The sequence below is a fragment of the Salmo salar genome, chromosome 06, assembly GCF_965601325.2.
Source record: "Salmo salar chromosome 06, fSalSal1, whole genome shotgun sequence".
Classification (NCBI taxonomy): Eukaryota; Metazoa; Chordata; class Actinopteri; order Salmoniformes; family Salmonidae; genus Salmo; species Salmo salar.
The window spans coordinates 71,795,880-71,820,102 of NC_138296.1; the positions used below are offsets into that span (position 1 = coordinate 71,795,880).

General features: G+C 43.0%; 2 protein-coding genes and 1 long non-coding RNA gene across 5 annotated transcripts in view; 2 read left to right on the forward strand and 1 right to left on the reverse strand.

Moving 5' to 3' along the window:
* LOC106607930 (uncharacterized) overlaps window positions 1-24,223 on the forward strand; it is a 58,475-nt gene that overhangs the window by 3,254 nt on the left and 30,998 nt on the right. The window contains exons 7-10 of the mRNA XM_014205412.3: window positions 52-195; window positions 978-1,094; window positions 1,244-1,372; window positions 1,547-1,620. Of these exons, the coding sequence (XP_014060887.2) occupies window positions 52-195; window positions 978-1,094; window positions 1,244-1,372; window positions 1,547-1,620 (464 nt within the window). The remainder of the gene's footprint in view (window positions 1-51; window positions 196-977; window positions 1,095-1,243; window positions 1,373-1,546; window positions 1,621-24,223) is intronic.
* Window positions 2,034-11,159, reverse strand: LOC106607932 (interferon-induced protein 44). Of its 2 annotated transcripts, XM_014205415.3 has the most exons (7): window positions 10,522-11,154; window positions 6,124-6,178; window positions 5,706-5,901; window positions 5,309-5,461; window positions 4,861-5,032; window positions 4,127-4,227; window positions 2,034-3,950 (listed from the first exon to the last, which is right to left on the reverse strand). In XM_014205415.3, the coding sequence occupies exons 1-7, from the start codon at window positions 10,994-10,996 to the stop codon at window positions 3,723-3,725; spliced, it is 1,380 nt and encodes a 459-aa protein (XP_014060890.3). In that variant the 5' UTR covers window positions 10,997-11,154; the 3' UTR covers window positions 2,034-3,722. The 2 variants fall into 2 exon arrangements, with proteins under 2 accessions (XP_014060890.3, XP_082833071.1); XM_082976945.1 differs by having other exon boundaries at window positions 2,034-4,227; window positions 10,522-11,159.
* Window positions 10,132-23,034, forward strand: LOC106607933 (uncharacterized). 2 transcript variants are annotated; one of them, XR_014392729.1, is made up of 5 exons: window positions 10,132-10,334; window positions 19,065-19,315; window positions 20,108-20,248; window positions 20,732-20,994; window positions 22,846-23,034. It is a non-coding gene; the product is annotated as an uncharacterized LOC106607933 (long non-coding RNA). The 2 variants fall into 2 exon arrangements; XR_001329340.3 differs by lacking the exon at window positions 19,065-19,315.

A 24,223-nucleotide genomic window follows, 5' to 3' on the forward strand; every position in this document is an offset into this window, starting at 1 on the left:
CTTTCTAGAGGATAAAATGACATCCTTAGTGACTGTGTGTATCTCGTACAGGCTGCAGACCTTATAGCATCGCTCCGTGTGAGCATCACGTGAACGGAACCCGCCCCCCCTGCATAGGTGAGGGGGACACCCCTAAGTGTGTGTCTGAGTGCAACGCTGGATACACCCCCTCCTACGTGAAGGACAAACGCTTCGGTAAGAGACCTCACTGTGTACTACTGTTAAATAGCACCTCAGACTTAAACAATGTTGTTCGAGTGTAGCTAAATCTGATCTGTCACATTATCATAACCTTACCTTCAGCTATGTTCTTGGCCTCAACTGCAGTGGTGGAAAAAGTAACCAATTGTCATACTTGAGTAAAAGTAAAGATACCTTAATAGAAAATGACTCAAATAAGTGAGTCACCCAGTAAAATATTACTTGAGTAAAAGTTTTAAAGTATTTTGTCTTAAATATACTTAAGTATCAAAAGAAAATGTAATTGCTGAAATATACTTAAGTTTCAAAAATATAAGTATAAATAATTTCATGTTCCTTATATTAAGCAAACCAGATGGCAGCATTATTTTGTTTTTTAAATTTACAGATCACCTGGGGCACAGTCCAACACTCAGACATTATTTACAAATGAAGCGTTTGGGTTTAGTGAGTCTGCCAGATCAGAGGCAGTAGGGATGACCAAGGATGGTATCTTAACAAGTGTGTGAATTGGACCATTTTCATGTCCTGATAAGCATTAAAAATGTAACAAAGTACTTTTGGGTGTCAGGGAAAATGTATGGAGTAAAAAGTACATTGCTTTCTTTAGGAATGTAGTAAAGTAAAAGTTGCCAAAAATATAAATAGTAATGCATATATATACCCGCTAAAAAACTACTTAAGTAGTACTTTAAAGTATTTTTACTTAAGTACTTTACACCACTTCTCAACTGTGTACCTCCTCAGCGTGTTGACCACTCTGTCGCCCCCTGTAGGAAAGCAGACGTACAGCGTTCCCTCGAAGGAACAGCAGATCATGTCTGAGCTCTATAAGAACGGCCCAGTGGAGGCAGCCTTCTCTGTCTATGAGGACTTCCTCCTTTACAAGACAGGTGAGACTCTTTTTCTCTCACACAAATCCACACAGAGGCGCAAGCACAAACACCCACTCCATAGACTATGCATGCACTCACAGATCTGACATGCTCTGACAGATTGTACACTCCCAAGGGGTCACTTTATCCCTGTCCTATGTTGCCAGGTGTGTACCAGCATGTGACTGGACAGATGCTGGGGGGTCATGCCATCAAGATCCTGGGCTGGGGAAAGGAGAATGACACCCCCTACTGGCTGGTTGCCAACTCCTGGAACACAGACTGGGGTGACAATGGTGAGGGTGGCTAACAGCAGAAGCCATTGTGACTCAATATTCTTATTTTGCTTTGCATAGATGGACATTTCAATATCTTCATGTGTAATACTGTTGGTGTGACATGCTGTATAATGGTGTGCTCTGATACCGTCGGCCTAATGTTTGACTCGTCTGTATTGATTCTCTTTGAAGGGTTCTTCAAGATCCTGCGGGGAAAGGATGAGTGTGGCATCGAATCAGAGATAGTGGCGGGGATACCCCGGCTTTAGAGAAATATTTTAAGGATGTGTTCAGAGGCTGCTCTCGATGGCCTATCCACCACCCTGCCTCCTAATTCAAAGCGAGGGTGTCCTGCATAATCCTCAGTATGGATGTTTGGGTTTCATAACTGATCCGTTTTAGATTCATTCTATGCTCTTAGGGTTGGTTTCCCAGACTCAGTTTAAGCCTAGTCCTGGACTAAAGGCTATTGCAATGGAGATTCTAGATTTACCATGCTTTTTACTAGGCTTAATCTGTGTATGTGAAACCGGCCTTTTATGATTGTAATATTTAAAAGCTACTCATAAACTGCTTGTTGTTGAATTCTGCTTTAGTCGTCATTTTCTCTACTTTCTCTATATTGACTGGTGCAATATTCAACTTGGGTATTTCTTCATTGATAAGCAGTCACAAAAAGTATAGAAAACACAACAATTTAATGTTGTTCATGTTATTAACACAGGAAATACAAATTAGGGCATCAAATCCTGATTTGACCCTTAACCCAAACAGTTGGTGGAGCTATTACCTGTCCTCACCCAATTGATCCCACTACCAATTACAGTATGACTGAGGAAGAAAAACCCAGCATTATATTGCACTAATTAGATAAAGCAATTATCATAATATAATGTTTACATTTTGAAAAGGGAAAAATGTAAGATTAAGCAGACAGTATACAAAACATTAGGAATCCAGGTGAAAGCTAAGATCCCTTATTGATGTCACTTGCTAAATCCACTTCAATCAGTGTAGATGAATGGGAGGAGACGGGTTAAAGAAGGATTGTGTATGTGTGCCATTGAGGGTGAATGGGCAAGATAAAATATTAGATGCCAGGCGCACCGGTTTCTATCAAGAACAGCAACGCTGCTGAGTTTTCATGCTCAACAGTTTCCTGTGTGTTTTTAAGAATGGTCCACCAGCCAAAGGACATCCAGCCAACTTGACACAACTGTGGGAAGCATTGGAGTCAACATGGACCAGCATCCACGTGGAACGCTTTTGACAACTTGTAGAGTCCATGCCCCGACGAATTGAGGCTGTTCTGAGAGCAAAAGGGGAGGTGCAACTCAATATTAGGAAGGAGTTCCAAATGTTTTGTACACTCAACACCATATGTATTTGGACAGAGAAGCTACATTTTTAAATTTGTCTCTGCTCCAGCATTTTGTATTTGAAATAAAAATGTTTCATATGAGGTGACAGTACAGAATGTCACCTTTTATTTTAAGATATTTTCATACATACAGTACCAGTCAAAAGTTTAGACACCTATTCGTTCCAGGTTTTTTTTTTTTTTTTTTACATTGTAGAATAATAGAAGACATCACAACTATGAAATAATGTAACAAAAAATATATATTTGATATTTTTCAAAGTAGCCGCCCTTTGCCTTGATGACAGCTTTGCGTTCTCTCAACCAGCTTGACCTGGAATGCTTTTCCAACAGTCTTGAATGAGATCCCACATATGCTGAGCACGTGTTGCCTGCATTTCCTTCACTCTGCAGTCCAACTCATTTTAAATCATCTCAATTGGGTTGAGGTCAGGTCATCTGACGCAGCACTCCATCACTCTCCTTTGTCAAATTATTAGAAGTCATAAGCATTGTGACGATTTCAATAATAATGCATTAAAATAGTCAAAAGTTCAGTATTTGGTCCCATATTCCTAGCACGAAATGACATCAAGCTTGTGATGCTACAAATTCCTTCGATGCAAACGTTTTGTCCAATAGGAACTGAATGGTGAATGATGACTGGAGGCATTTTTTGAGTGTTTCTTAACATTTCTTAATTAAGTGAATTTGGTCAAATACATAGGACTTCAAAATGGAGGGACGATATACATAAAAGTGCTTTCATTTATAAATGGTAAAAGAGATATGAAAATACCCTCAAATAAAAGAGGACACATGAAACATTTGATCTCAAATTAAAATGTTTGAATATAGAGCCACATTTTAAATGTTCGCTTCACACTCCAAATACATATGGTGTTGAGTGATGCATTTGCACCATGTCAGTGAGGTAAAAATGTGAAAAAGGTGTTACTCATTTTTGACATTGACTGGCCACACACACTAGCCTACTTGGAACACATTCTAAACAGTGACTGGAGTTGAGGTGGAATGCTGGGGACCAGTAGATAAAGGAGAGGGAGATGGTGGGCAGTAATCTTCAAACGTGTCATCCACGGCTTGAAGAATGTGATGAACTGCATTCAGCAGCAGGATGTCAGTGTTGCAGCTCACAGACAACTCGCTGGAGTAGTTCTTCACCGGAAACACATGGGACACAGACAACCCCACCACCTCTGCTGCTTTCTGCATCTGTTGGAAGAAGCAGAAATTGCTAGACCAGTTCTAACCTTTAGAACACACACACACACACACACACACACACACACACACACACACACACACACACACACACACACACACACACACACACACACACACACACACACACACACACACACACACACACACACACACACACACACAACCTTCTCCAATAGGATGCGGCCGGTGTAAACAAACTTCACATCCTCTTGGACGGCATGGCACACTTGGTCCACATGGGTCAACAGAACCACCTGGGGGATGTCTGGTGGGGACAGAGAGAGACAGAGAGAGTTGCCGTTCTATGGGCATCAAAACTATTTTGTGTAGAGCCCATAGATATATGAAGGACATTACACATTTTAGCATAGACATTGCCATCGATGGCTTCCACCATTTTAAAGTAGTCCACTGGGTGGGGAATCCTTTGGTTGGGAGCGAGCAGCCAATGATCAGAGCATTGTATTTTTCTTGAAAATGATTTCAAGCTATATCATTGCCATCCAGTGGCCACAATAAATTAAATGACAAGATTTGGTTTGGGTCTCCAGCACTGCAGGTAGCGGTAAATCACCAAATTAGCTTTACGCTTTTTTCAAACACAAAAGAAAAAGGAAATTGACTACTTTAAAATGGAGAGGGCCTCAATGGCTCTGCCCATGCGGTCACAGATGCCATAATGGCACAGATACACAGATGTGATCTCCATCTACCTCTATGGTAGAGGCAGAAATGTGTCTCAATCCCAAATGAATAGGAATGATAGACACCGCTAAATCATTTTAGGTTAATGTATGAGGTCTGTAAACTTCTAACAAACTCAATCAATTGTAACCAAACCCTGTATTCCATATTTAAGCCATTGAAAAATGACCTAGTTTTATAATTGACTTCTCACCAAGGTCTGACAGCTCAGAATGGAATCTCCTCATTGTAGTTTGCTGGCCCTCACTGTAGGCTAACACTTGGCAGGCATCCAGCACAAACACCGCACAATGGATTTTATCATTCATCGATGGCTCAGGTCTGTAGCCGGCACACTTGGCATCAATGGGGGCTTCACTTTGAAACTGGGAATCACGTGCATAGAAATATAATGAATAGAATGGGCGTCCCCATTCAATTGCCAGGGTCAGAGGTTCCAAGCCTGTTCTATTCATTCTATTGCTATGATCACTTGCACATAAAAGGCAGACGGATCAACAAAAATGAATGAAAATACACATTTCCAAGATAACGATGTCTGGAGTGTGAATATAACATGTGTATTGGGCCATATATGTATGTATGTATGTATGTATGTATGTATGTATTATGTATGTATGTATGTATGTATGTATGTATACCTTGTGTCCCTTGGGGGCGTGGCCGTTGATGACAGCCAGTGCGTCTGGGAGGGTCAGGCCAGTCGTCTCGCCGTCCCCCAGAGCCAACACATCACACAGGGTCAGTGCTGTGGGCTTCTCCCCTCTCTCTGACCGGATGTCATAGCATTTGAGCTGCAGGAAGGGGAGCAGGAACGGTCAAATCAGATGTGCAGTAGATCACAACATCTACAGCCTGTAGCCTAATATAAATGGATTGGTCTTGTATAAAAAGGTAGATTTTCATTATCAACAAAAGCTTGAAATGATTTGTAGGTTACTCAAGCTGTCATTAGGTGTAAAAATAGGTTGTCATAACATGATAACGAAAACAGATGAAGAAATGGGACTTGGATGATAGATATACTAATAGGCCTACCCTCTTGGTAAAGCCCTCAGCAGAAATGCCAATATTGGGCAGCAGAACAACTCGCCCATACATCACAGATCTGACAGAGTTAATAAAGCTGGATTTTCCTGACCCAGCAGGACCCAGCAGCAGAACCCTGACCCGCTTCAGAGACTGGCAGGCTGGTTTGAAGGAGACCAGATTCTCCTTCAGAGCATCCCTGTCCCTAGTGACATGAGTTTGAGAGAAGTTATAAATATCATGAAATATTGTTTAGTCATCAGATGGGTTTGCCTTGTTATAGCAAGAAGGCTACAACCAATTTCTTGATTTTGGTGGGAAAATATTTGGTCATTGAAAATGTGACCTTGCTAATAAGTTGACTGTATAAATGACCATATCAATCTTGTTCTCTAAAATATTAGAAACAATGATATGCATAGCCTACTTCTCAGTCCATGCCAGGATCCTCCAAGGGCCGGTAAGCAGCACACTCCCAGCATCTTAGGACAGTGAACAGTAGGCTACATCAGCGACATCATAGACCATGTACAGTACAGTAGTTACTGGCAATAATTAAGCCATCGGTTACCTTCAAAATTCCCTTTATAAACTCATTAAATTAAAAACATTGGGGTAGGGGGATTGAAGTAGTGCTGGCTAGTACTATATCTCTTGACACAATGATGAAAATAATCATGACCTCCAAACCCTCAAGCTGCATACTGGACCCTATTCCAACTAAACTACTGAAAGAGCTGCTTCCTGTACTTGGCCCTCCTATGTTGAACATAATAAATGGCTCTCTATCCACCGGATGTGTACCAAGCTCACTAAAAGTGGCAGTAATAAAGCCTCTCTTGAAAAAGCCGAATCTTGACCCAGAAATTATAAAAAACTATCGGCCTATATCGAATCTTCCATTCCTCTAAAAAATTTTTGAAAAAGCTGTTGCACAGCAACTCACTGCCTTCCTGAAGACAAACAATGTATACGAAACGCTTCAGTCTGGTTTTAGACCCCATCATAGCACTGAGACTGCACTTGTGAAGGTGGTAAATGACCTTTTAATGACGTCAGACCGAGGCTCTGCATCTGTCCTCGTGCTCCTAGATCTTAGTGCCGCTTTTGATACCATCGATCACCACATTCTTTTGGAGAGATTGGAAACCCAAATTGGTCTACATGGACAAGTTCTGGCCTGGTTTAGATCTTATCTGTCGGAAAGATATCAGTTTGTCTCTGTGAATGGTTTGTCCTCTGACAAATCAATTGTAAATTTCGGTGTTCCTCAAGGTTCCATTTTAGGACCACTATTGTTTTCACTATATATTTTACCTCTTGGGGATGTCATTCGAAAACATAATGTTAAATTTCACTGCTATGCGGACGACACACAGCTGTACATTTCAATGAAACATGGTGAAGCCCCAAAATTGCCCTCGCTAGAAGCCTGTGTTTCAGACATAAAGAAGTGGATGGCTGCAAAATTTCTACTTTTAAACTCAGACAAAACAGAGATGCTTGTTCTAGGTCCCAAGAAACAAAGAGATCTTCTGTTGAATCTGACAATTAATCTGGATGGTTGTACAGTCGTCTCAAATAAAACTGTGAAGGACCTCGGCGTTACTCTGGACCCTGATCTCTCTTTTGACGAACATATCAAGACTGTTTCAAGGACAGCTTTTTTCCAGCTACGTAACATTGCAAAAATCAGAAACTTTCTGTCCAAAAGTGACGCAGAAAAATTAATCCATGCTTTTGTTACTTCTAGGCTGGACTACTGCAATGCTCTACTTTCCGGCAACCCGGATAAAGCACTAAACAAACTTCAGTTAGTGCTAAATACGGCTGCTAGAATCCTGACTAGAACCAAAAAATTTGATCATATTACTCCAGTGCTAGCCTCCCTACACTGGCTTCCTGTTAAGGCAAGGGCTGATTTCAAGGTTTTACTGCTAACCTACAAAGCATTACATGGGCTTGCTCCTACCTATCTTTCCGATTTGGTCCTGCCGTACATACCTACACGTACGCTACGGTCACAAGACGCAGGCCTCCTAATTGTCCCTAGAATTTCTAAGCAAACGGCTGGAGGTAGGGCTTTCTCCTATAGAGCTCCATTTTTATGGAATGGTCTGCCTACCCATGTGAGAGACGCAGACTCAGTCTCAACCTTTAAGTCTTTACTGAAGACTTATCTCTTCAGTAGGTCCTATGATTAAGTATAGTCTGGCCCAGGAGTGTGAAGGTGAACGGAAAGGCTGGAGCAACGAACCGCCCTTGCTGTCTCTGCCTTGCCGGTTCCCCTCTTTCCACTGGGATTCTCTGCCTCTAACCCTATTACAGGGGCTGAGTCACTGGCCTACTGGTGTTCTTCCATGCCGTCCATGGGATGGGTGTGTCACTTGAGTGGGTTGAGTCACTGACGTGGTCTTCCTGTCTGGGTTGGCGCCCCCCCCCCCCCTGGGTTGTGCCATGGCGGAGATCTTTGTGGGCTTTACTCAGCCTTGTCCTAGGACGGTAAGTTGGTGGTTGTAGACATCCCTCTAGTGGTGTGGGGGCTGTGCTTTGGCAAAGTGGGTGGGGTTATATCCTGCCTGTTTGGCCCTGTCCGGGGGCATCATCGGATGGGGCCACAGTGTCTTCTGATCTCTCCTGTCTCAGCCTCCAGTATTTATGCTGCAGTAGTTTATGTGTCGGGGGGTTAGGGTCAGTCTCTTACATCTGGAGTATTTCTCTTGTCTTATCCGGTGTCCTGTGTGAATTTAAATATGCTCTCTCTGATTCTCTCTTTCTGTCTTTCTCTCCGAGGACCTGAGCCCTAGGACCATGCCTCAGGACTACCTGGCATGATGACTCCTTGCTGTCCCCAGTCCACCTGGCCATGCTGCTGCTCCAGTTTCAACTGTTCTGCCCTCGGCTATGGAACCCTGACCTGTTCACCGGACGTGTTTGTTGCACCCTCGACAACTACTATGATTATTATTATTTGACCATGCTGGTCATTTATGAACATTTTAACATCTTGACCATGTTCTGTTATAATATCCACCCGGCACAGCCAGAAGAGGACTGGCCACCCCTCATAGCCTGGTTCCTCTCTAGGTTTCTTCCTAGGTTTTTGCCTTTCTAGGGAGTTTTTCCTAGGGAGTTTTTCCTAGCCACCGTGCTTCTTTCACATGCATTGCTTGCTGTTTGGGGTTTTAGGCTGGGTTTCTGTACAGCACTTTGAGATATCAGCTGATGTACGAAGGGCTATATAAATAAATTTGATTTGATTTGGCTGAGAACAAAATAACAGTGATCACCGACGTACCTAGCCCTTGATCATGACTAAGTTCCATTACATTACACATATGGGTCATTGGAGGATGGCATCTTCAGTAGGGGGTGGTTTTTAAGATCCCCGACGCTCAATCTGAACACGGAACCCAAACCAGGTGTGCGCGTGCGCCATCGTGCATACATTTATTTTGTCCCCCTACACCAAACGCGATCACGACACGCAGGTTAAAATATCAAAACAAACTCTGAACCAATGACATTAATTTGGGGACAGGTCGAAAAGCATTAAACATTTATGGCAATTTAGCTAGTTAGCTTGCACTTGCTAGCTAATTTGTCCTATTTAGCTAGCTTGCTGTTGCTGGCTAATTTGTCCTGGGATAAAAAAATGTGGTTGTTATTTTACCTGAAATGCACAAGGTCCTCTACTCCGACAATTAATCCACACATAAAAACGGTCAACCGAGTCGTTTCTAGTCACCTCTCCTCTAGTCATCTCTCCTCCTTCCAATGAGGAGATGGGAGAGGCAGGACTTGCGGCACGATCTGCGTCAGAAATAGGAATGACTTCTATTTTACATGCTGACCAGACCGGACACGTAGCGTGCGCAAGCGTTGCAAAATAAATTTTGAAATCCACGTTATTCAATTATTGCACCCACACTGCTCGCTTGTTGCCAAGGGCTAAAATAGAAGTCCTTTCTATTTCTGACGCAGAACGCGCTGCAAGTCCTGCCTCTCCCATCTCATTGGTTTATAGAAGCAGGTACCCACGTGCCATCTCATTGGTTATACCCAGGTGGGTGATTGAAAGACCAACTATTGCCGGCTGTCGTGGTAATACTATGAAAGTTTAGATGCCAATCACCATATAAGTTCAAAGATGAAAAAGCCTGGAAGGAGGAGAGATGACTAGAAACGATTCGGTTGACCGTTTTATGTGTGGATTAATTGTCGGAGTAGAGGACCTTGTGCATTTCAGGTAAAATAACAACCTAATGTTTATATCCCAGGACAAATTAGCCAGCAACAGCAAGCTAGCTAAATAGGACAAATTAGTTAGTAAGTGCAAGCTAACTAGCTATATTGCCATAAATGTTTAATGCTTTTCGACCTGTCCCCAAATTAATGTCATTGGTTCAGAGTTTGTTTTGATATTTTAACCTGCTTGTCGTGATCGCGTTTGGTGTGGGGGGACAAAATATTTATGCACGATGGCGCACAGCCGGTTTGGGTTCCGTGTAACACGTTGTTTGCGGCATGGTATTGGAAGCATAAGGACCTTATCTTTGATAACTAACTCGAAGTGTATCAGAAGTGTAGTTTAGTCAGATGGAGGCACCCATCTGTACGGATTTGGGCACTGCTACAGTAAGTGTACTTTTTTTTAATATATGTTACGAAAGACATATCGCAAACAATGATTTATGATTTAGAAACGTCAAACACAGCATCGGGATTGCAGTTAACATGAGGCAGTCGTGGGCGAACCAAATATATCGGCTGAGAACTCTATGGAGAAGGTAGAATGCCCCTAGAGTTTGAGCGTCAGACTCACCTTGAACACGATGCAATTCCACCTCCACAAATGCTGTATGTTTTCCTTCAGCCCACTCAGTTCGTGTGTAATACTCATTAGACGCAATGTCTAACTTCAGGGAAGTGTCATGAATCATATACAATGTTAGGCACCCACCAAATGATAACATGTCTGACCTACAAACTACTGCATTAGAACAATCCTGTGGTGAATATTTGGATGCACTATGCGGTTTTAGCGCAAAGAGAAATGCATCTCCATCCTCTTGTTTCGCTTTAGGAGGTTTGCTTAGGTAGCCCCCTCTTACCGACCCTGACTTTAAATACACCAAAAGTATATATCTTCCAACTTTGTCGAATTTGGAGAATATGGTTGTCAATTGAAATCCATGGTGGGTTCCCTTGTAGAGCATGTGAAGCCGGATAGGTTCTGGAAAAAGCTTCATCAGCTGCATTTCTCTTTCCAAATCCAATGAAGGCACGATGGAGGCCATTGAGGAATAATAATCTCGAAAAAACGTTGCCAATTCCTTTTAGGCTGGCTTCACAAATGTTGCCTTCGTGGCTCAAAGTAGACTAGAGCGCAAGATAGTTGTGGAAAATGTCCGTCCCAAAGCACTGGCTATGAAACGAAACTTATTTTTCTTCTTTGATGAGGTTTAACGGCAGTTGGCATCCAATAAATGTTGCATTACCGCCACCCACTAGACTGGAGTATACTTCCCTTATACTTTTCATTAATTAATCAAATAAAAAATACAACAAATACACCACTCTCAAAAAAATATATAAAAATAATAAATACCCTACTCCACTATTTAAATATATTTTGTCCTACTTCAGGCCAACAGCCTGAAAGGATGGGACACAACCACCTAACACACTTTGTAACTCTTACATTTACATTACATTTAAGTCATTTAGCAGACGCTCTTATCCAGAGCGACTTACAAAATGGTGCATTCACCTTATGATATCCAGTGGAACAACCACTTTACAATAGTGCATCTAAATCTTTTAAGGGGGGGGGGGGGTTAGAAGGATTACTTTATCCTATCCTAGGTATTCCTTAAAGAGGTGGGGTTTCAGGTGTCTCCGGAAGGTGGTGATTGACTCCGCTGTCCTGGCGTCGTGAGGGAGCTTGTTCCACCATTGGGGTGCCAGAGCAGCGAACAGTTTTGACTGGGCTGAGCGGGAACTGTGCTTCCTCAGAGGTAGGGGGGCCAGCAGGCCAGTGGTGGATGAACGCAGTGCCCTTGTTTGGGTGTAGGGCCTGATCAGAGCCTGAAGGTATGGAGGTGCCGTTCCCTTCACAGCTCCGTAGGCAATCACCATGGTCTTGTAGCGGATGCGAGCTTCAACTGGAAGCCAGTGGAGAGAGCGGAGGAGCGGGGTGACGTGAGAGAACTTGGGAAGGTTGAACACCAGACGGGCTGCGGCGTTCTGGATGAGTTGTAGGGGTTTAATGGCACAGGCAGGGAGCCCAGCCAACAGCGAGTTGCAGTAATCCAGACGGGAGATGACAAGTGCCTGGATTAGGACCTGCGCCGCTTCCTGTGTGAGGCAGGGTCGTACTCTGCGAATGTTGTAGAGCATGAACCTACAGGATCGGGTCACCGCCTTGATGTTAGTGGAGAACGACAGGGTGTTGTCCAGGATCACGCCAAGGTTCTTAGCACTCTGGGAGGAGGACACAAGGGAGTTGTCAACCGTGATGGCGAGATCATGGAACGGGCAGTCCTTCCCCAGGAGGAAGAGCAGCTCCGTCTTGCCGAGGTTCAGCTTGAGCTGGTGATCCGTCATCCACACTGATATGTCTGACAGACATGCAGAGATGCGATTCGCCACCTGGTTATCAGAAGGGGGAAAGGAGAAGATTAATTGTGTGTTGTCTGCATAGCAATGATAGGAGAGACCATGTGAGGATATGACAGAGCCAAGTGACTTGGTGTATAGCGAGAATAGGAGAGGGCCTAGAACAGAGCCCTGGGGGACACCAGTGGTGAGAGCGCATAGTGCGGAGACAGATTCTCGCCACGCCACCTGGTAGGAGCGACCTGTCAGGTAGGACGCAATCCAAGCGTGGGCCGCGCCGGAGATGCCCAACTCGGAGAGGGTGGAGAGGAGGATCTGATGGTTCACAGTATCAAAGGCAGCAGATAGGTCTAGAAGGATGAGAGCAGAGGGGAGAGAGTTAGCTTTAGCAGTGCGGAGAGCCTCCGTGACACAGAGAAGAGCAGTCTCAGTTGAATGCCCAGTCTTGAAACCTGACTGATTAGGATCAAGAAGGTCATTCTGAGAGAGATAGCAGGAGAGCTGGCCAAGGACGGCACGTTCAAGAGTTTTGGAGAGAAAAGAAAGAAGGGATACTGGTCTGTAGTTGTTGACATCGGAGGGATCGAGTGTAGGTTTTTTCAGAAGGGGTGCAACTCTCGCTCTCTTGAAGACGGAAGGGACGTAGCCAGCGGTCAAGGATGAGTTGATGAGCGAGGTGAGGAAGGGGAGAAGGTCTCCGGAAATGGTCTGGAGAAGAGAGGAGGGGATAGGGTCAAGTGGGCAGGTTGTTGGGCGGCCGGCCGTCACAAGACGCGAGATTTCATCTGGAGAGAGAGGGGAGAAAGAGGTCAAAGCACAGGGTAGGGCAGTGTGAGCAGGACCAGCGGTGTCGTTTGACTTAGCAAACGAGGATCGGATATCGTCAACCTTCTTTTCAAAATGGTTGACGAAGTCATCCGCAGAGAGGGAGGAGGGGGGGGGGGAGGGGGAGGAGGATTCAGGAGGGAGGAGAAGGTAGCAAAGAGCTTCCTAGGGTTAGAGGCAGATGCTTGGAATTTAGAGTGGTAGAAAGTGGCTTTAGCAGCAGAGACAGAAGAGGAGAATGTAGAGAGGAGAGAGTGAAAGGATGCCAGGTCCGCAGGGAGGCGAGTTTTCCTCCATTTCCGCTCGGCTGCCCGGAGCCTTGTTCTGTGAGCTCGTAGTGAGTCGTCGAGCCACGGAGCAGGAGGGGAGGACCGAGCCGGCCTGGAGGATAGGGGACAGAGAAAATCAAAGGATGCAGAAAGGGAGGAGAGGGAGGGGTTGAGGAGGCAGAATCAGGAGATAGGTTGGAGAAGGTTTGAGCAGAGGGAAGAGATGATAGGATGGAAGAGGAGAGAGTAGCGGGAGAGAGAGAGCGAAGGTTGGGACGGCACAATACCATCCGAGTAGGGGCAGAGTGAGAAGTGTTGGATGAGAGCAAGAGGGAAAAGGATACAAGGTAGTGGTCGGAGATTTGGAGGGGAGTTGCAATGAGATTAGTGGAAGAACAGCATCTAGTAAAGATGAGGTCAAGCGTATTGCCTGCCTTGTGAGTAGGGGGGGAAGGTGAGAGGGTGAGGTCAAAAGAGGAGAGGAGTGGAAAGAAGGAGGCAGAGAGGAATGAGTCAAAGGTAGACGTGGGGAGGTTAAAGTCACCCAGAACTGTGAGAGGTGAGCCATCCTCAGGAAAGGAACTTATCAAGGCGTCAAGCTCATTGATGAACTCTCCAAGGGAACCTGGAGGGCGATAAATGATAAATGATAAGGATGATAAGGATGTTAAGCTTGAAAGGGCTGGTAACTGTGACAGCATGGAATTCAAATGAGGAGATAGACAGATGGGTCAGGGGAGAAAGAGAGAATGTCCACTTGGGAGAGATGAGGATTCCACCATCCTCTTCTGATGTAAAGTCTCGCACACCCAAATACCTCTCTGCAGCTGCCACCACAACCTCTATTTTCTGCGACTTACGTTCCATCCATGCAGTACAGTTGATAACAATTGCTTAAATGCCAAAAATCCAAATCTTACTGAAACATATCACTTGTTGGTTTATCCCTCTGTACTGGTACATATCTGCTACTCACACCACTCCTCAGGATCCCACCCCCTTGACCCATCTTCCTCTATTTTCTTCACTGCCTCAGCATATGACAACTTCTGCACTACTCTAACCCTGGAAACCTCAACCTGCCTTTCTTGCACGGGACATTTCTGATCCCCAGCCCCATGGGCACCCCTGCAATTAACGAATACCACTACTTTCCCCAATGCTACACATTCCTTTGTCTCATGCCCTTCTGTACACTTCTCACATCTAGGAACTTCCCTCCTACACACTGGTGCCACACGCCCATAAGCTTGACACATGTAACAACTTAATGTATTTGGCATAAAAGCTTGTACAGGGTAACTTGTATATCCTAACATCAATTTGTCAGGCATAGACTCATCAAAACTAAAAAAAACAGACAATGACTCTTCTGTTTCTCCACTCACGCCACTCTGTTTGTGTCGCACCAAATGACGAGCATCAAACACCGGGAATCTTCCCCTTCAGTTGGTCAACTTTCACATTTACCTCTACCCCAGTAATCACTCCTTTCAATGGTGCCCTTCACATCTCTTGCACCCATTTGTGTAACACGGAACGCCTGCTCCCTCTGACCAGCAGAAACAAACGATTAACACAAGACCACTTCTGGTTACCCTCACTGATTCCACAGCACCCAACTCTGGTTTCACCCACCCTGAAACCTCAAATGGATCAGCCAAAAGGCAAGGGTCCACTTTTTCCCAAAACTTCACTCCTACTGTCACAGATTCATCTTTATCCTGACCCTCGGTGCGAGCCTCGGGCTCCGAGAACTTCACCACACCTACACCGCCGATACTTTTCCCTCATTCACTTCCATTTCTCCTCCTGTCTTCAACTTACTTTGCTTACATTTTCTACCATTCTTCTTTAACAAACCATCTCCCTTTTTCCCGCCATTTTTAACCGACTCAAGCTCACCCTGTTCCTCTCTCTTAGACCTCTGCCTCTCTTTTTCCCTCCATTCCGCCTCCGTTTTCAGGTATAAGTCTCCTTATGATAATACTGTACTTCTCCTGACATACATCTTGTTCTTGCCCTCTCAAGGGATGCCATTTAACCGGCTGTCACAATCTCCGTACATTCAGCACAAACCCCTCGGGATGTAGCACTCAACAGTGCATCCCACTTGTTCACCTGGGAAACTAAACTTATTTATTTCACTGATTTATAAGGGTGGACTTAAATGTGGTCAGGGCCAAAGGTTAGTATCGCCAGTGAGATTTGAATTTGTCTTCGATGTGAGTGTGCTTTGGTTTTAGAATAGTGTGATTGGCAAAAACACAACAGCAGCATACTGCATAGACCTAGTTAACCTACCGGTTGTTGACCCCTGGTGTCGATCAAATGAATCTCTCTCGCTCACACACATTTTTAAAGGGGCAATATGCATTTCAAACAATAACTAAACAGCCCCAGTCACTGTTTTGGTTAACAGCTGAGGGTTGGGGCTGAAGAAATGCAACTACTCCATTTTGTTTGTACAGCTTGTTTGGCCCATGTTGTGTCAAGTCACTCCGGTTCACACTGACCGTGTGCAGAAATTAGTCCATCACAACTTTTTCCTACTGATCTTTGTCGATAGCGCCTGGATAATTCAGGGCAACAATGTTGTTGAGAGCAGTAGCAAAAACATTTCAGTTCTCCATGGCTAACGTTATATCTTTCAGAAAAGCTGTGGTTAGGATTATCTACACATACTGAGCAGCTCATGTTTTTGTCATTCACATTTGGCACAAAAACCAAGTATGAATACTGTCGTGTGTATGTTTTGTTAATCATCTGTATAATTACTTTTTTTTTTAATTCAGAGACTTCACCCTCCCTACACCTCTGAATATAACAGGAAACCTGTTCGATCACCCTGCAGTGCAAAATCATTCTGGCTATGGCTACGGAGAACATCAACACTCCAGAATATATACCCACTGGAATTGGGGCTCTGCTGGGAGTTTACCTCATATTTAAAAAAAAAAATCTGCTTTGCCACTAAAATCTTAATAAACACTGACAACTAAAATATTGTGTTATTGTTGGTATTGGTAGGCGTATTATTCTTAATAACAATAAATCGGGGATGGGGATAGCTAGAAAATGTACACCAAAAGGTACTTCGAGGATCCATTAAAAGGGGTTCTTTGAACAACCCTTCTAAAGGATTCTTCAAAGAACTTATTGGGGTTCCCCCACAGTTTCAATTTGGAGAACCTCTAAAGAATACTCCAGAAACCTTTTATTTTTAGAGTGTAGCGCCTGAAGAGAGATGGATGGAGGTACTGAATGATCTTGAAAGGGAGAGAGCAAGAGAGTTAACATCTACATTGTTGATTATTGAAGACTATAAGGGTGCCTTGCAATCAGACAAATGGATGCGTAAAACATTTTACATTTACATTTTAGTCATTTAGCAGACACTCTTATCCAGAGCGACTTACAGTAGTGAATGCATACATTTCATACATTTTTCTTCCCGTACTGGTCCCCCGTGGGAATCGCCCCAACCCACAACCCTGGCGTTGCAAACACCATGCTCTACCAACTGAGCCACACGGGAAAGAAGAAGCAACTCAATGGTTTTCATTTTGGTTTGAAGATAGACTTACTCTGTAGTTCAAGTTGAATCTTCATGTACAGTACCAGTCATTCAAGGTTTTTTCTTTATTTTTACTATTTTCTACATCGTAGAATAATAGTGAAGACATCAAACTGTGAAATAACACATGGAATCATGTAGTAACCAAAACAGTGTTAAACAAATCAAAATATATTTTATATTTGAGATTCTTCAAAGTAGCCACCCTTTGCCTTGATGACAGCTTTGCACACTCTTGGCATTCTCTCAACCACCTTCATGAGGTAGTCACCTGGAATGCATTTCAATTAACAGCTGTACCTTGTTAAAAGTACATTTTTAAAAATGTATTTCCTTCTTAATGCATTTGAGCCAATCAGTTGTTGTGACATGGTAGGGTTGGTATACAGAAGATAGCACTATTTGGTAAATTAGCTATGCAACGCCCAATTCCCATGTGTGAAAAAGTAAGTGCCCCTTACACTTTCTCTATTTCTCTAGTTTTCTATTGAAACAAATGAACTTATATTTGTATTAAAGTAGTCAAAAGTTTAGTTTTTGGTTCCATATTCCTAGCATGCGATGATTACACCAAGTTTGTGACTCTACAAACTTGTAAACATTTGCTGTTCGTGCCCAATAGAAATGAATGGTAAATTATGTACTGTCTGGTCACTTTCGTTGAGCGCAAGGTGCATGTGGATGCTACCATGATTAATGATAGTCCTGAATGAATTGTGAATAATGATGAGTGAGAAAGTTCGATTAGGGCCGTCCCTGACAAAATAAACCTTGGTCGACCGAAAGTCGCGTGTTCTTTCGACCAAACGATTGGTGAACATTTTTAAACTGGTATTTTTCCATATACAGACACAACGGCAACCAACAATACCGTTCAAAAGTTTGGGGTCAATTTGAAATGTCCTTGTTTATGAAAGAAAAAATTAGCTTATGTCCATTAAAATAACATCAAATTGATCAGAAATTTTGTGTAGACATTGTTAATGTTGTAAATGACTAGCTGGAAACAGCAGATTTTTTATGGAATATCTACATAGGCATACAGAGGCCCATTATCAGCAGCCACCACTCCTGTATTCCAATGGCATGTTGTGTTAGCTAATCCAAATTTATCATTTTAAAAAAGGTTAATTGATCATTAGAAAACCCTTTTGCATTATGTTAGCACAGCTGAAAACTGTGGTGCTGATTAAAGAAGAAATAAAACTGTCCTTCTTTAGACTAGTTGAGTATCTGGAGCATCAGCATTTGTGGGTTTGATTAAAGGCTCAAAATGACCAGAAACAAAGAACTCTCTTCTGAAACTTGTCAGTCTATACTTGTTCTGAGAAATTAAGGCTATTCCATGCGAGAAATTGGCAAGAAACTGAAGATCTCATACAACGCTGTGTACTACTCCCTTCACAGAACAGTGCAAACTGTCTCCAACCAGAATAGAAAGAGGAGTGGGAAGCCCCAGTGCACAACTGAGCAACAGGACAAGTATATTAGTGTCTAGTTTGAGAAACAGACACCTCACAAGTCCTCAACTGGCAGCTTCATTAAATACTACCTGCAAAACACCAGTCTCAACGTCAACAGTGAAGAGGCGACTCCGGGAAGTTGGCCTTCTAGGCAGAGTTCCTGCCTAGAAGGCCAGCTTCCTAAAAACTTTAATGCGCAAGCCTTCCTTCATGAACTTGCCTCTGTAAAATGGTATAGAATCAGCTTGATCCCCTCTGTCGAAGACGCTTGAACCTTCTTTTTTTATATTTTCAGTGGTATTGTTAACAAACACGCCCCCATAAAGAAAATTTGAATTAAAAATCAGGTTCAGCCCGAGTCGACAGTGATTGGTACCTACGGCCATGCGTGTGTGAGACGCGGTGTGGGTGAACAGATGATCTCATGTGTATTTCCCACTGTAAAAAATGGAGGAGGAGGTGTTATGGTGTAGGGATGCTTTGCTGATGACACTGTCTGATTTATTTAGATTTCAAGGCACACTTAACCAGCATGGCCTACCACAGCATTCTGCAGCGATGTGCCATTCCATCTGGTTTGGGCTTAGTGGGACTATCATTTGTTTTTCAACAGGACAATGACCTAACACACCTCCAGGCTGTGTAAGGGCTATTTTACCAAGAAGGAGAGTGATGGAGTGCTGCATCAGATGACCTGGCATCCATAATCCCCCGACCTTAACCAAATTGAGATGGTTTGGGATGAGTCGGACCGCAGAGTGAAGGAAAAGCATGGGAACGCCTTCAAGACTGTTGAAAAAGCATTCCAGGTGAAGCTGGTTGAGAGAATGCCAAGAGTGTGCAAAGCTGTCATCAAGGCAAAAGGTGGCTATTTGAAGAATCTCAAATATGCATATATTTTGATTTTGTTTAACCCTTTTTTTGGTTACTACATGATTCCATATGTGTTTTTTCATTTATTAGAAAATAGTCTAAATAAAGAAAAACCCTTGAATGAGTAGGTGTTCTAAAACTTTTGACCGGTAGTGTGTGTGTGTGTGTGTGTGTGTGTGTGTGTGTGTGTGTGTGTGTGTGTGTGTATTTATTTGTTACTGGTCGACCAACAGCCTAACGACCAAACAATTGACTAGTCGACTAATTGGGATCCGCACTAAATTAGATGCACGAATATCATACCCCAGGACATGCTAACCTCTCACCATTACAATAACAGGGCAGGTTTAGTAATTGGGGGAGAGTGGGGTTATGATATTTGTGCATCTGTGACTTTCTCCAACATACGTGAATTTGTCCCAATACATTTGGTCCCATAAAATGGGGGGGGGGGGGGACTTTGTAGAAAATGTTCTGTAATTTCTAAACGGTTCACCTGATATGGATGAAAACACCCTCAAATTAAAGCTGACGGTGTGCACTTTAACCTCAGTCATTTTATCATTTCAAATCCAAAGTGCTGGAGTACAGAGCCAAAACAACAACAAAAATGTGCCACTGTCCCAATACTTTTGGAGCTCACTGTAGGTGAGTTCTGGATGACTCTGGCACTGTCATTGTGAAGCCTCCAATATGGATGCAATAGAATGGACTATGTTTGGCTTCTATAGGATTAAATTATGTCCTTACATCCTAGTTACTGTGTGTGTTTGTCTCGTACAGGTTGCAGACCTTACAGCATCGCTCCCTGTGAGCATCATGTGAACAGCACCCGTCCTCCCTGTAAATGTGAGGGGAACACCCCTAACTGTGTGACCCAGTGCAACCCTGGATACCCCTCCTACATGAAGGACACAAGCTTCGGTAAGAGACCTCACTGTGTACTACTGTTAAATAGCACCTCAGACTTAAACAATGTTGTACGAGTGTATCTAAATGACTTCCAATCAAAATCTGGTCTGTCACATTATCATAACCTTGCATAATTTCCCATGAAGTAGATCAATAGCCTTCCGCTATGTTTTTGGCCTCTGTTTACCTCCTCAGTGTGTTGGATCTGACCACTCTGTCGCCCCCTGTAGGAAAGTAGACATACTGCGTTCTCTCCAAGGAACAGCAGATCATGTCTGACCTCTAATAGAACGGCGCGGTAGAGGCTGGAGAGACTATTAGGACACTGCTGATGCGTAAACCGACTAGACAAAACCTTAAATTGACCCTTACCTTAACCCTAACCGAATTTTCTGAAATGAACAGTCTGGAATTTCCAGTGGAGGCAGCCTTCTCTGTCTATGAGGACTTCCTCCTTTACAAGACCGGTGAGGCCGTATCTTATCTCTTTTTCAGACATGCACAGACATACAGGTGCCGCACACACCCAACTAATATAACAAGGACTGCCTGCTCTACAACAAGCTACAAAAACGTTTCGTCTTTGCGCACATGTATCCACCAATGAGGATGTCCTGCACTAACACACCCAGGAATGTACGGTAAATAAACCATTTCACAGGACAGGTGCTGGGGAGTCATGCCGTCAAGATCCTGGGCAAACAACACTCCCTACTGGCTGGTTGCCAAATAATGGAACACAGACTGGGACGAGAATGGTAAGTAGGCCAGTGGCGATCTGTCAGTCAGGGGTTTGAGCCCCACATTTTTAGCAAAACATTTTTGGGGGGGCTTGCCTGTTTTGCATGTTATTTTGGCATTAACACTTGTCACATATTAGTTTAGAAACAATATAAAAAATAATATATCATTGAGTTAATAAAGCCACATACAAACATATCTTTTTTGTTTTCTTGAGTATGGCAGCTCCAAAATGCAGGTGTTTCAGCCTAGCTCAGTGCTTTCTGTGGTGGTGGTGGGGCAAGACAGCAGAAAATACAGAACGTTGCACCGTGATTGTCTCAGTATTCTGTCACTCATGGGAACTTTACATCACTGCCAAGTGTAAGAGCAGACCTTGAAAATTAGAGCCCTTCGGCTGCTGCCATAGAAGTGCCCATCCAAGAAGGCTCAAGTTCATTGGCCACAGATAAAATCACGTCAAATCACGTTATATCTACAGTAGCTTTGATTGGACTGATCAGTTCAACATCATGCTTTCACAATCTTAGCTAGCAGTCATCATCATGAATCAAGTCAACAATCTACTGGCAAATTATTTTTAATCCTTGTCATATGAAGAGAAATAATGAAGAGAAATTATAGATAAAACATATCAGTGCTCATCGGCCATTGGACATAAACATTACACAACAAGTTGCAAATGGCAAATTCAACGAGTGGTTTGGAAGGAATCAGTGGCTGTGTGGTCCCAAATCTGGGATTAAAGGGCTCTTTTCCTAGTTTAAAATGATAAACATTCAACATTGGCCATGCTGTCAATGAAGCATGATTTGTGCCGCGTTCAAAACAACTTAACTTGGACAGCCGCGCCACTTTCCTGTTCAAGTGAGCCGAGCACAACAATGTGAGTCCAAAAATGTATTGTATGCTGCTTCATAAATGATGTAATATGCCAGGGAGATATGTATACTGTAGCTAAGAAAGTAATACTAAGTGTATGTTGTGTAGTAAGAGGTTAGTAGCCCATGTGCCTCACCCTAATAATTTGGTCTATTTACCCCTCTTAATTTTGCCTAATGTTCTACTGCCTATAACCTGCTTTAGAGAAATGTAATCATCAAATATTGTAAGAGCTTTCATTATCTGCTGATATGCCCCCTTTATTTATCCTACGGTTCTAACTTGGTGAACAGGGAGAGCACTATAAGAACGGCCCATGTTCTGAATTCTGTCGCTGTACATTTCAAAAGTGCTAAAGAAATGGTTATATTGACTAACTTTACGTCCGTCCTAGGTCACTCATTGTCTTAATCTATTTACGGATTGCCTCTTATCCACTTGTCGTCCACTTATGCCATAGTTAGTACATCTCAATTGTCATTAGAAACCACATTTGTTTAAGCAAGTCAGCCATATCAGCTATGTTTTTTTAAAGGCAGTAAATGAGGCTGAATGAACTGTTTCGCTGCCAGACAAGGCTCTGCTGATAGCCAGGTGTAGCAGTGGTAATATGTTAGGGCCTACAAAAAGCAGTCCTAACAGTTTGTGGGCACCGTTTGTCACCGTTACAGTGCAATTAATGTATTGTTTGGTGTTGTGTTGTGGCTTTGCTAGCATGCATTCCACCCGTTTATTTTTTGCCCCAGCAAGATTTACATGCTAAAATCACCACTGGTACGGGCTAATAGTACACGCCATTGTGGTCCATCATTGGAAACCTAAATGTCAAAGTGGCCACTTTATTGAAGGGTCATACTGTTAAATGGTATTGCTCCATGTATAGTAGCCCCAACTGTGTTACTACACAGCCTACAATAAAACAAGTCCTGTAAAAAAAAAAACCTGTCAACCCGCTTACTCTTACTGATCTGTGTTCTCTTTTGAAGGGTTCTGCAAGATCCTGCAGGGAAAGGACGAGTCTGGTATCGAATCAGAGATAGTGGCTGGGATCCCACGACGTAAGAGGAGTCCAGACTTATCCCCAGGACTGGGGTCGACTCAGGACTGTGGTCCATTTAAAATAAAATTGTCTTCAGTTTATGAAGTGGAAATAATAAAACATTCAGTAATTTTTACTCTTGTGTGTAAAACCTATGAATATCTTTGGAACAAGTAGATATTTTATTGAAATACATATTTTTTTACATTTTCATATTGTCAATGATCAGAAGCATGTTGATGGCTAGCTGTTAAGTACAAAACACTAGTTTGTTCTACATTTGTATAATGCAATGACTATTATGTTGACTGTACTCCAATGGCAAGTTGTTTAAAATAACCTAAGAGGCATTAGGAGGTTTCGACAAAAATTGAGTTTATGACATTTGAAACAGAGCGGAAAAAAATAACAATAGTGAAAGACAGACAGTATGTTGAAAAATAACCAACCTATGAACCCCATTTAAATCCATGAGAAAGCTCACAGTACCATTTACAATCATCTTTAAAGACATACATAGACATTACAAACATCTTCTAATGACCGATGTTGGGGAAGTAAAGCATTACTTTTCCAGAAAAGATTTCCCCACCGTTCCCATGATCCGATCTGGACTTGTTTCCTCATTGGGTCCTCCGGCGAGCGGAGAAACCTATTTGGAGAATTGTCACGACAGCTGTCCATAAAAATTGATAGAGGGCGCACCTCTGATCTTTGCCATTGATCGCTTCTGTGATAGCAAAGCCAGTAGAGGGCTTCACCGATTCGTGGCAAGTGTGCGCTCTATGCAATGGTCGCACTGGCGGCATATTGTGAATGAAAAGGAAATAGAGGTTTTGCTTATATAATAGGCTAGGTTGTGCACAACATCCATTTCAATGGATGACATAAATAGGCAATTCCAATTTTTCTATATTTTTTCTTCTTCATTTGTTTAACTTTCCCAATACGAGGGAATGTATCTGACAGCAGACTCTCTTAAAAATCTCTCTGGGCTAGGCGGGACGAATTCGTCCCACCTACGCAACAGCCAGTGTAATCCAGTGGCGCGATTTTCAAATACCTTAAAAATCCTATTACTTCAATTTCTCAAACATATGACTATTTTACAGCTATTTAAAGACAAGACTCTCGTTAATCTAACCACACTGTCCGATTTCAAAAAGACTTTACAACGAAAGCAAAACATTAGATTATGTCAGCAGAGTACCCAGCCAGAAATAATCAGACACCCATTTTTCAAGCTAGCATATGTCACAAAAACCCAGAAGACAGCTAAATGCAGCACTAACCTTTGATGATCTTCATCAGATGACACCCCTAGG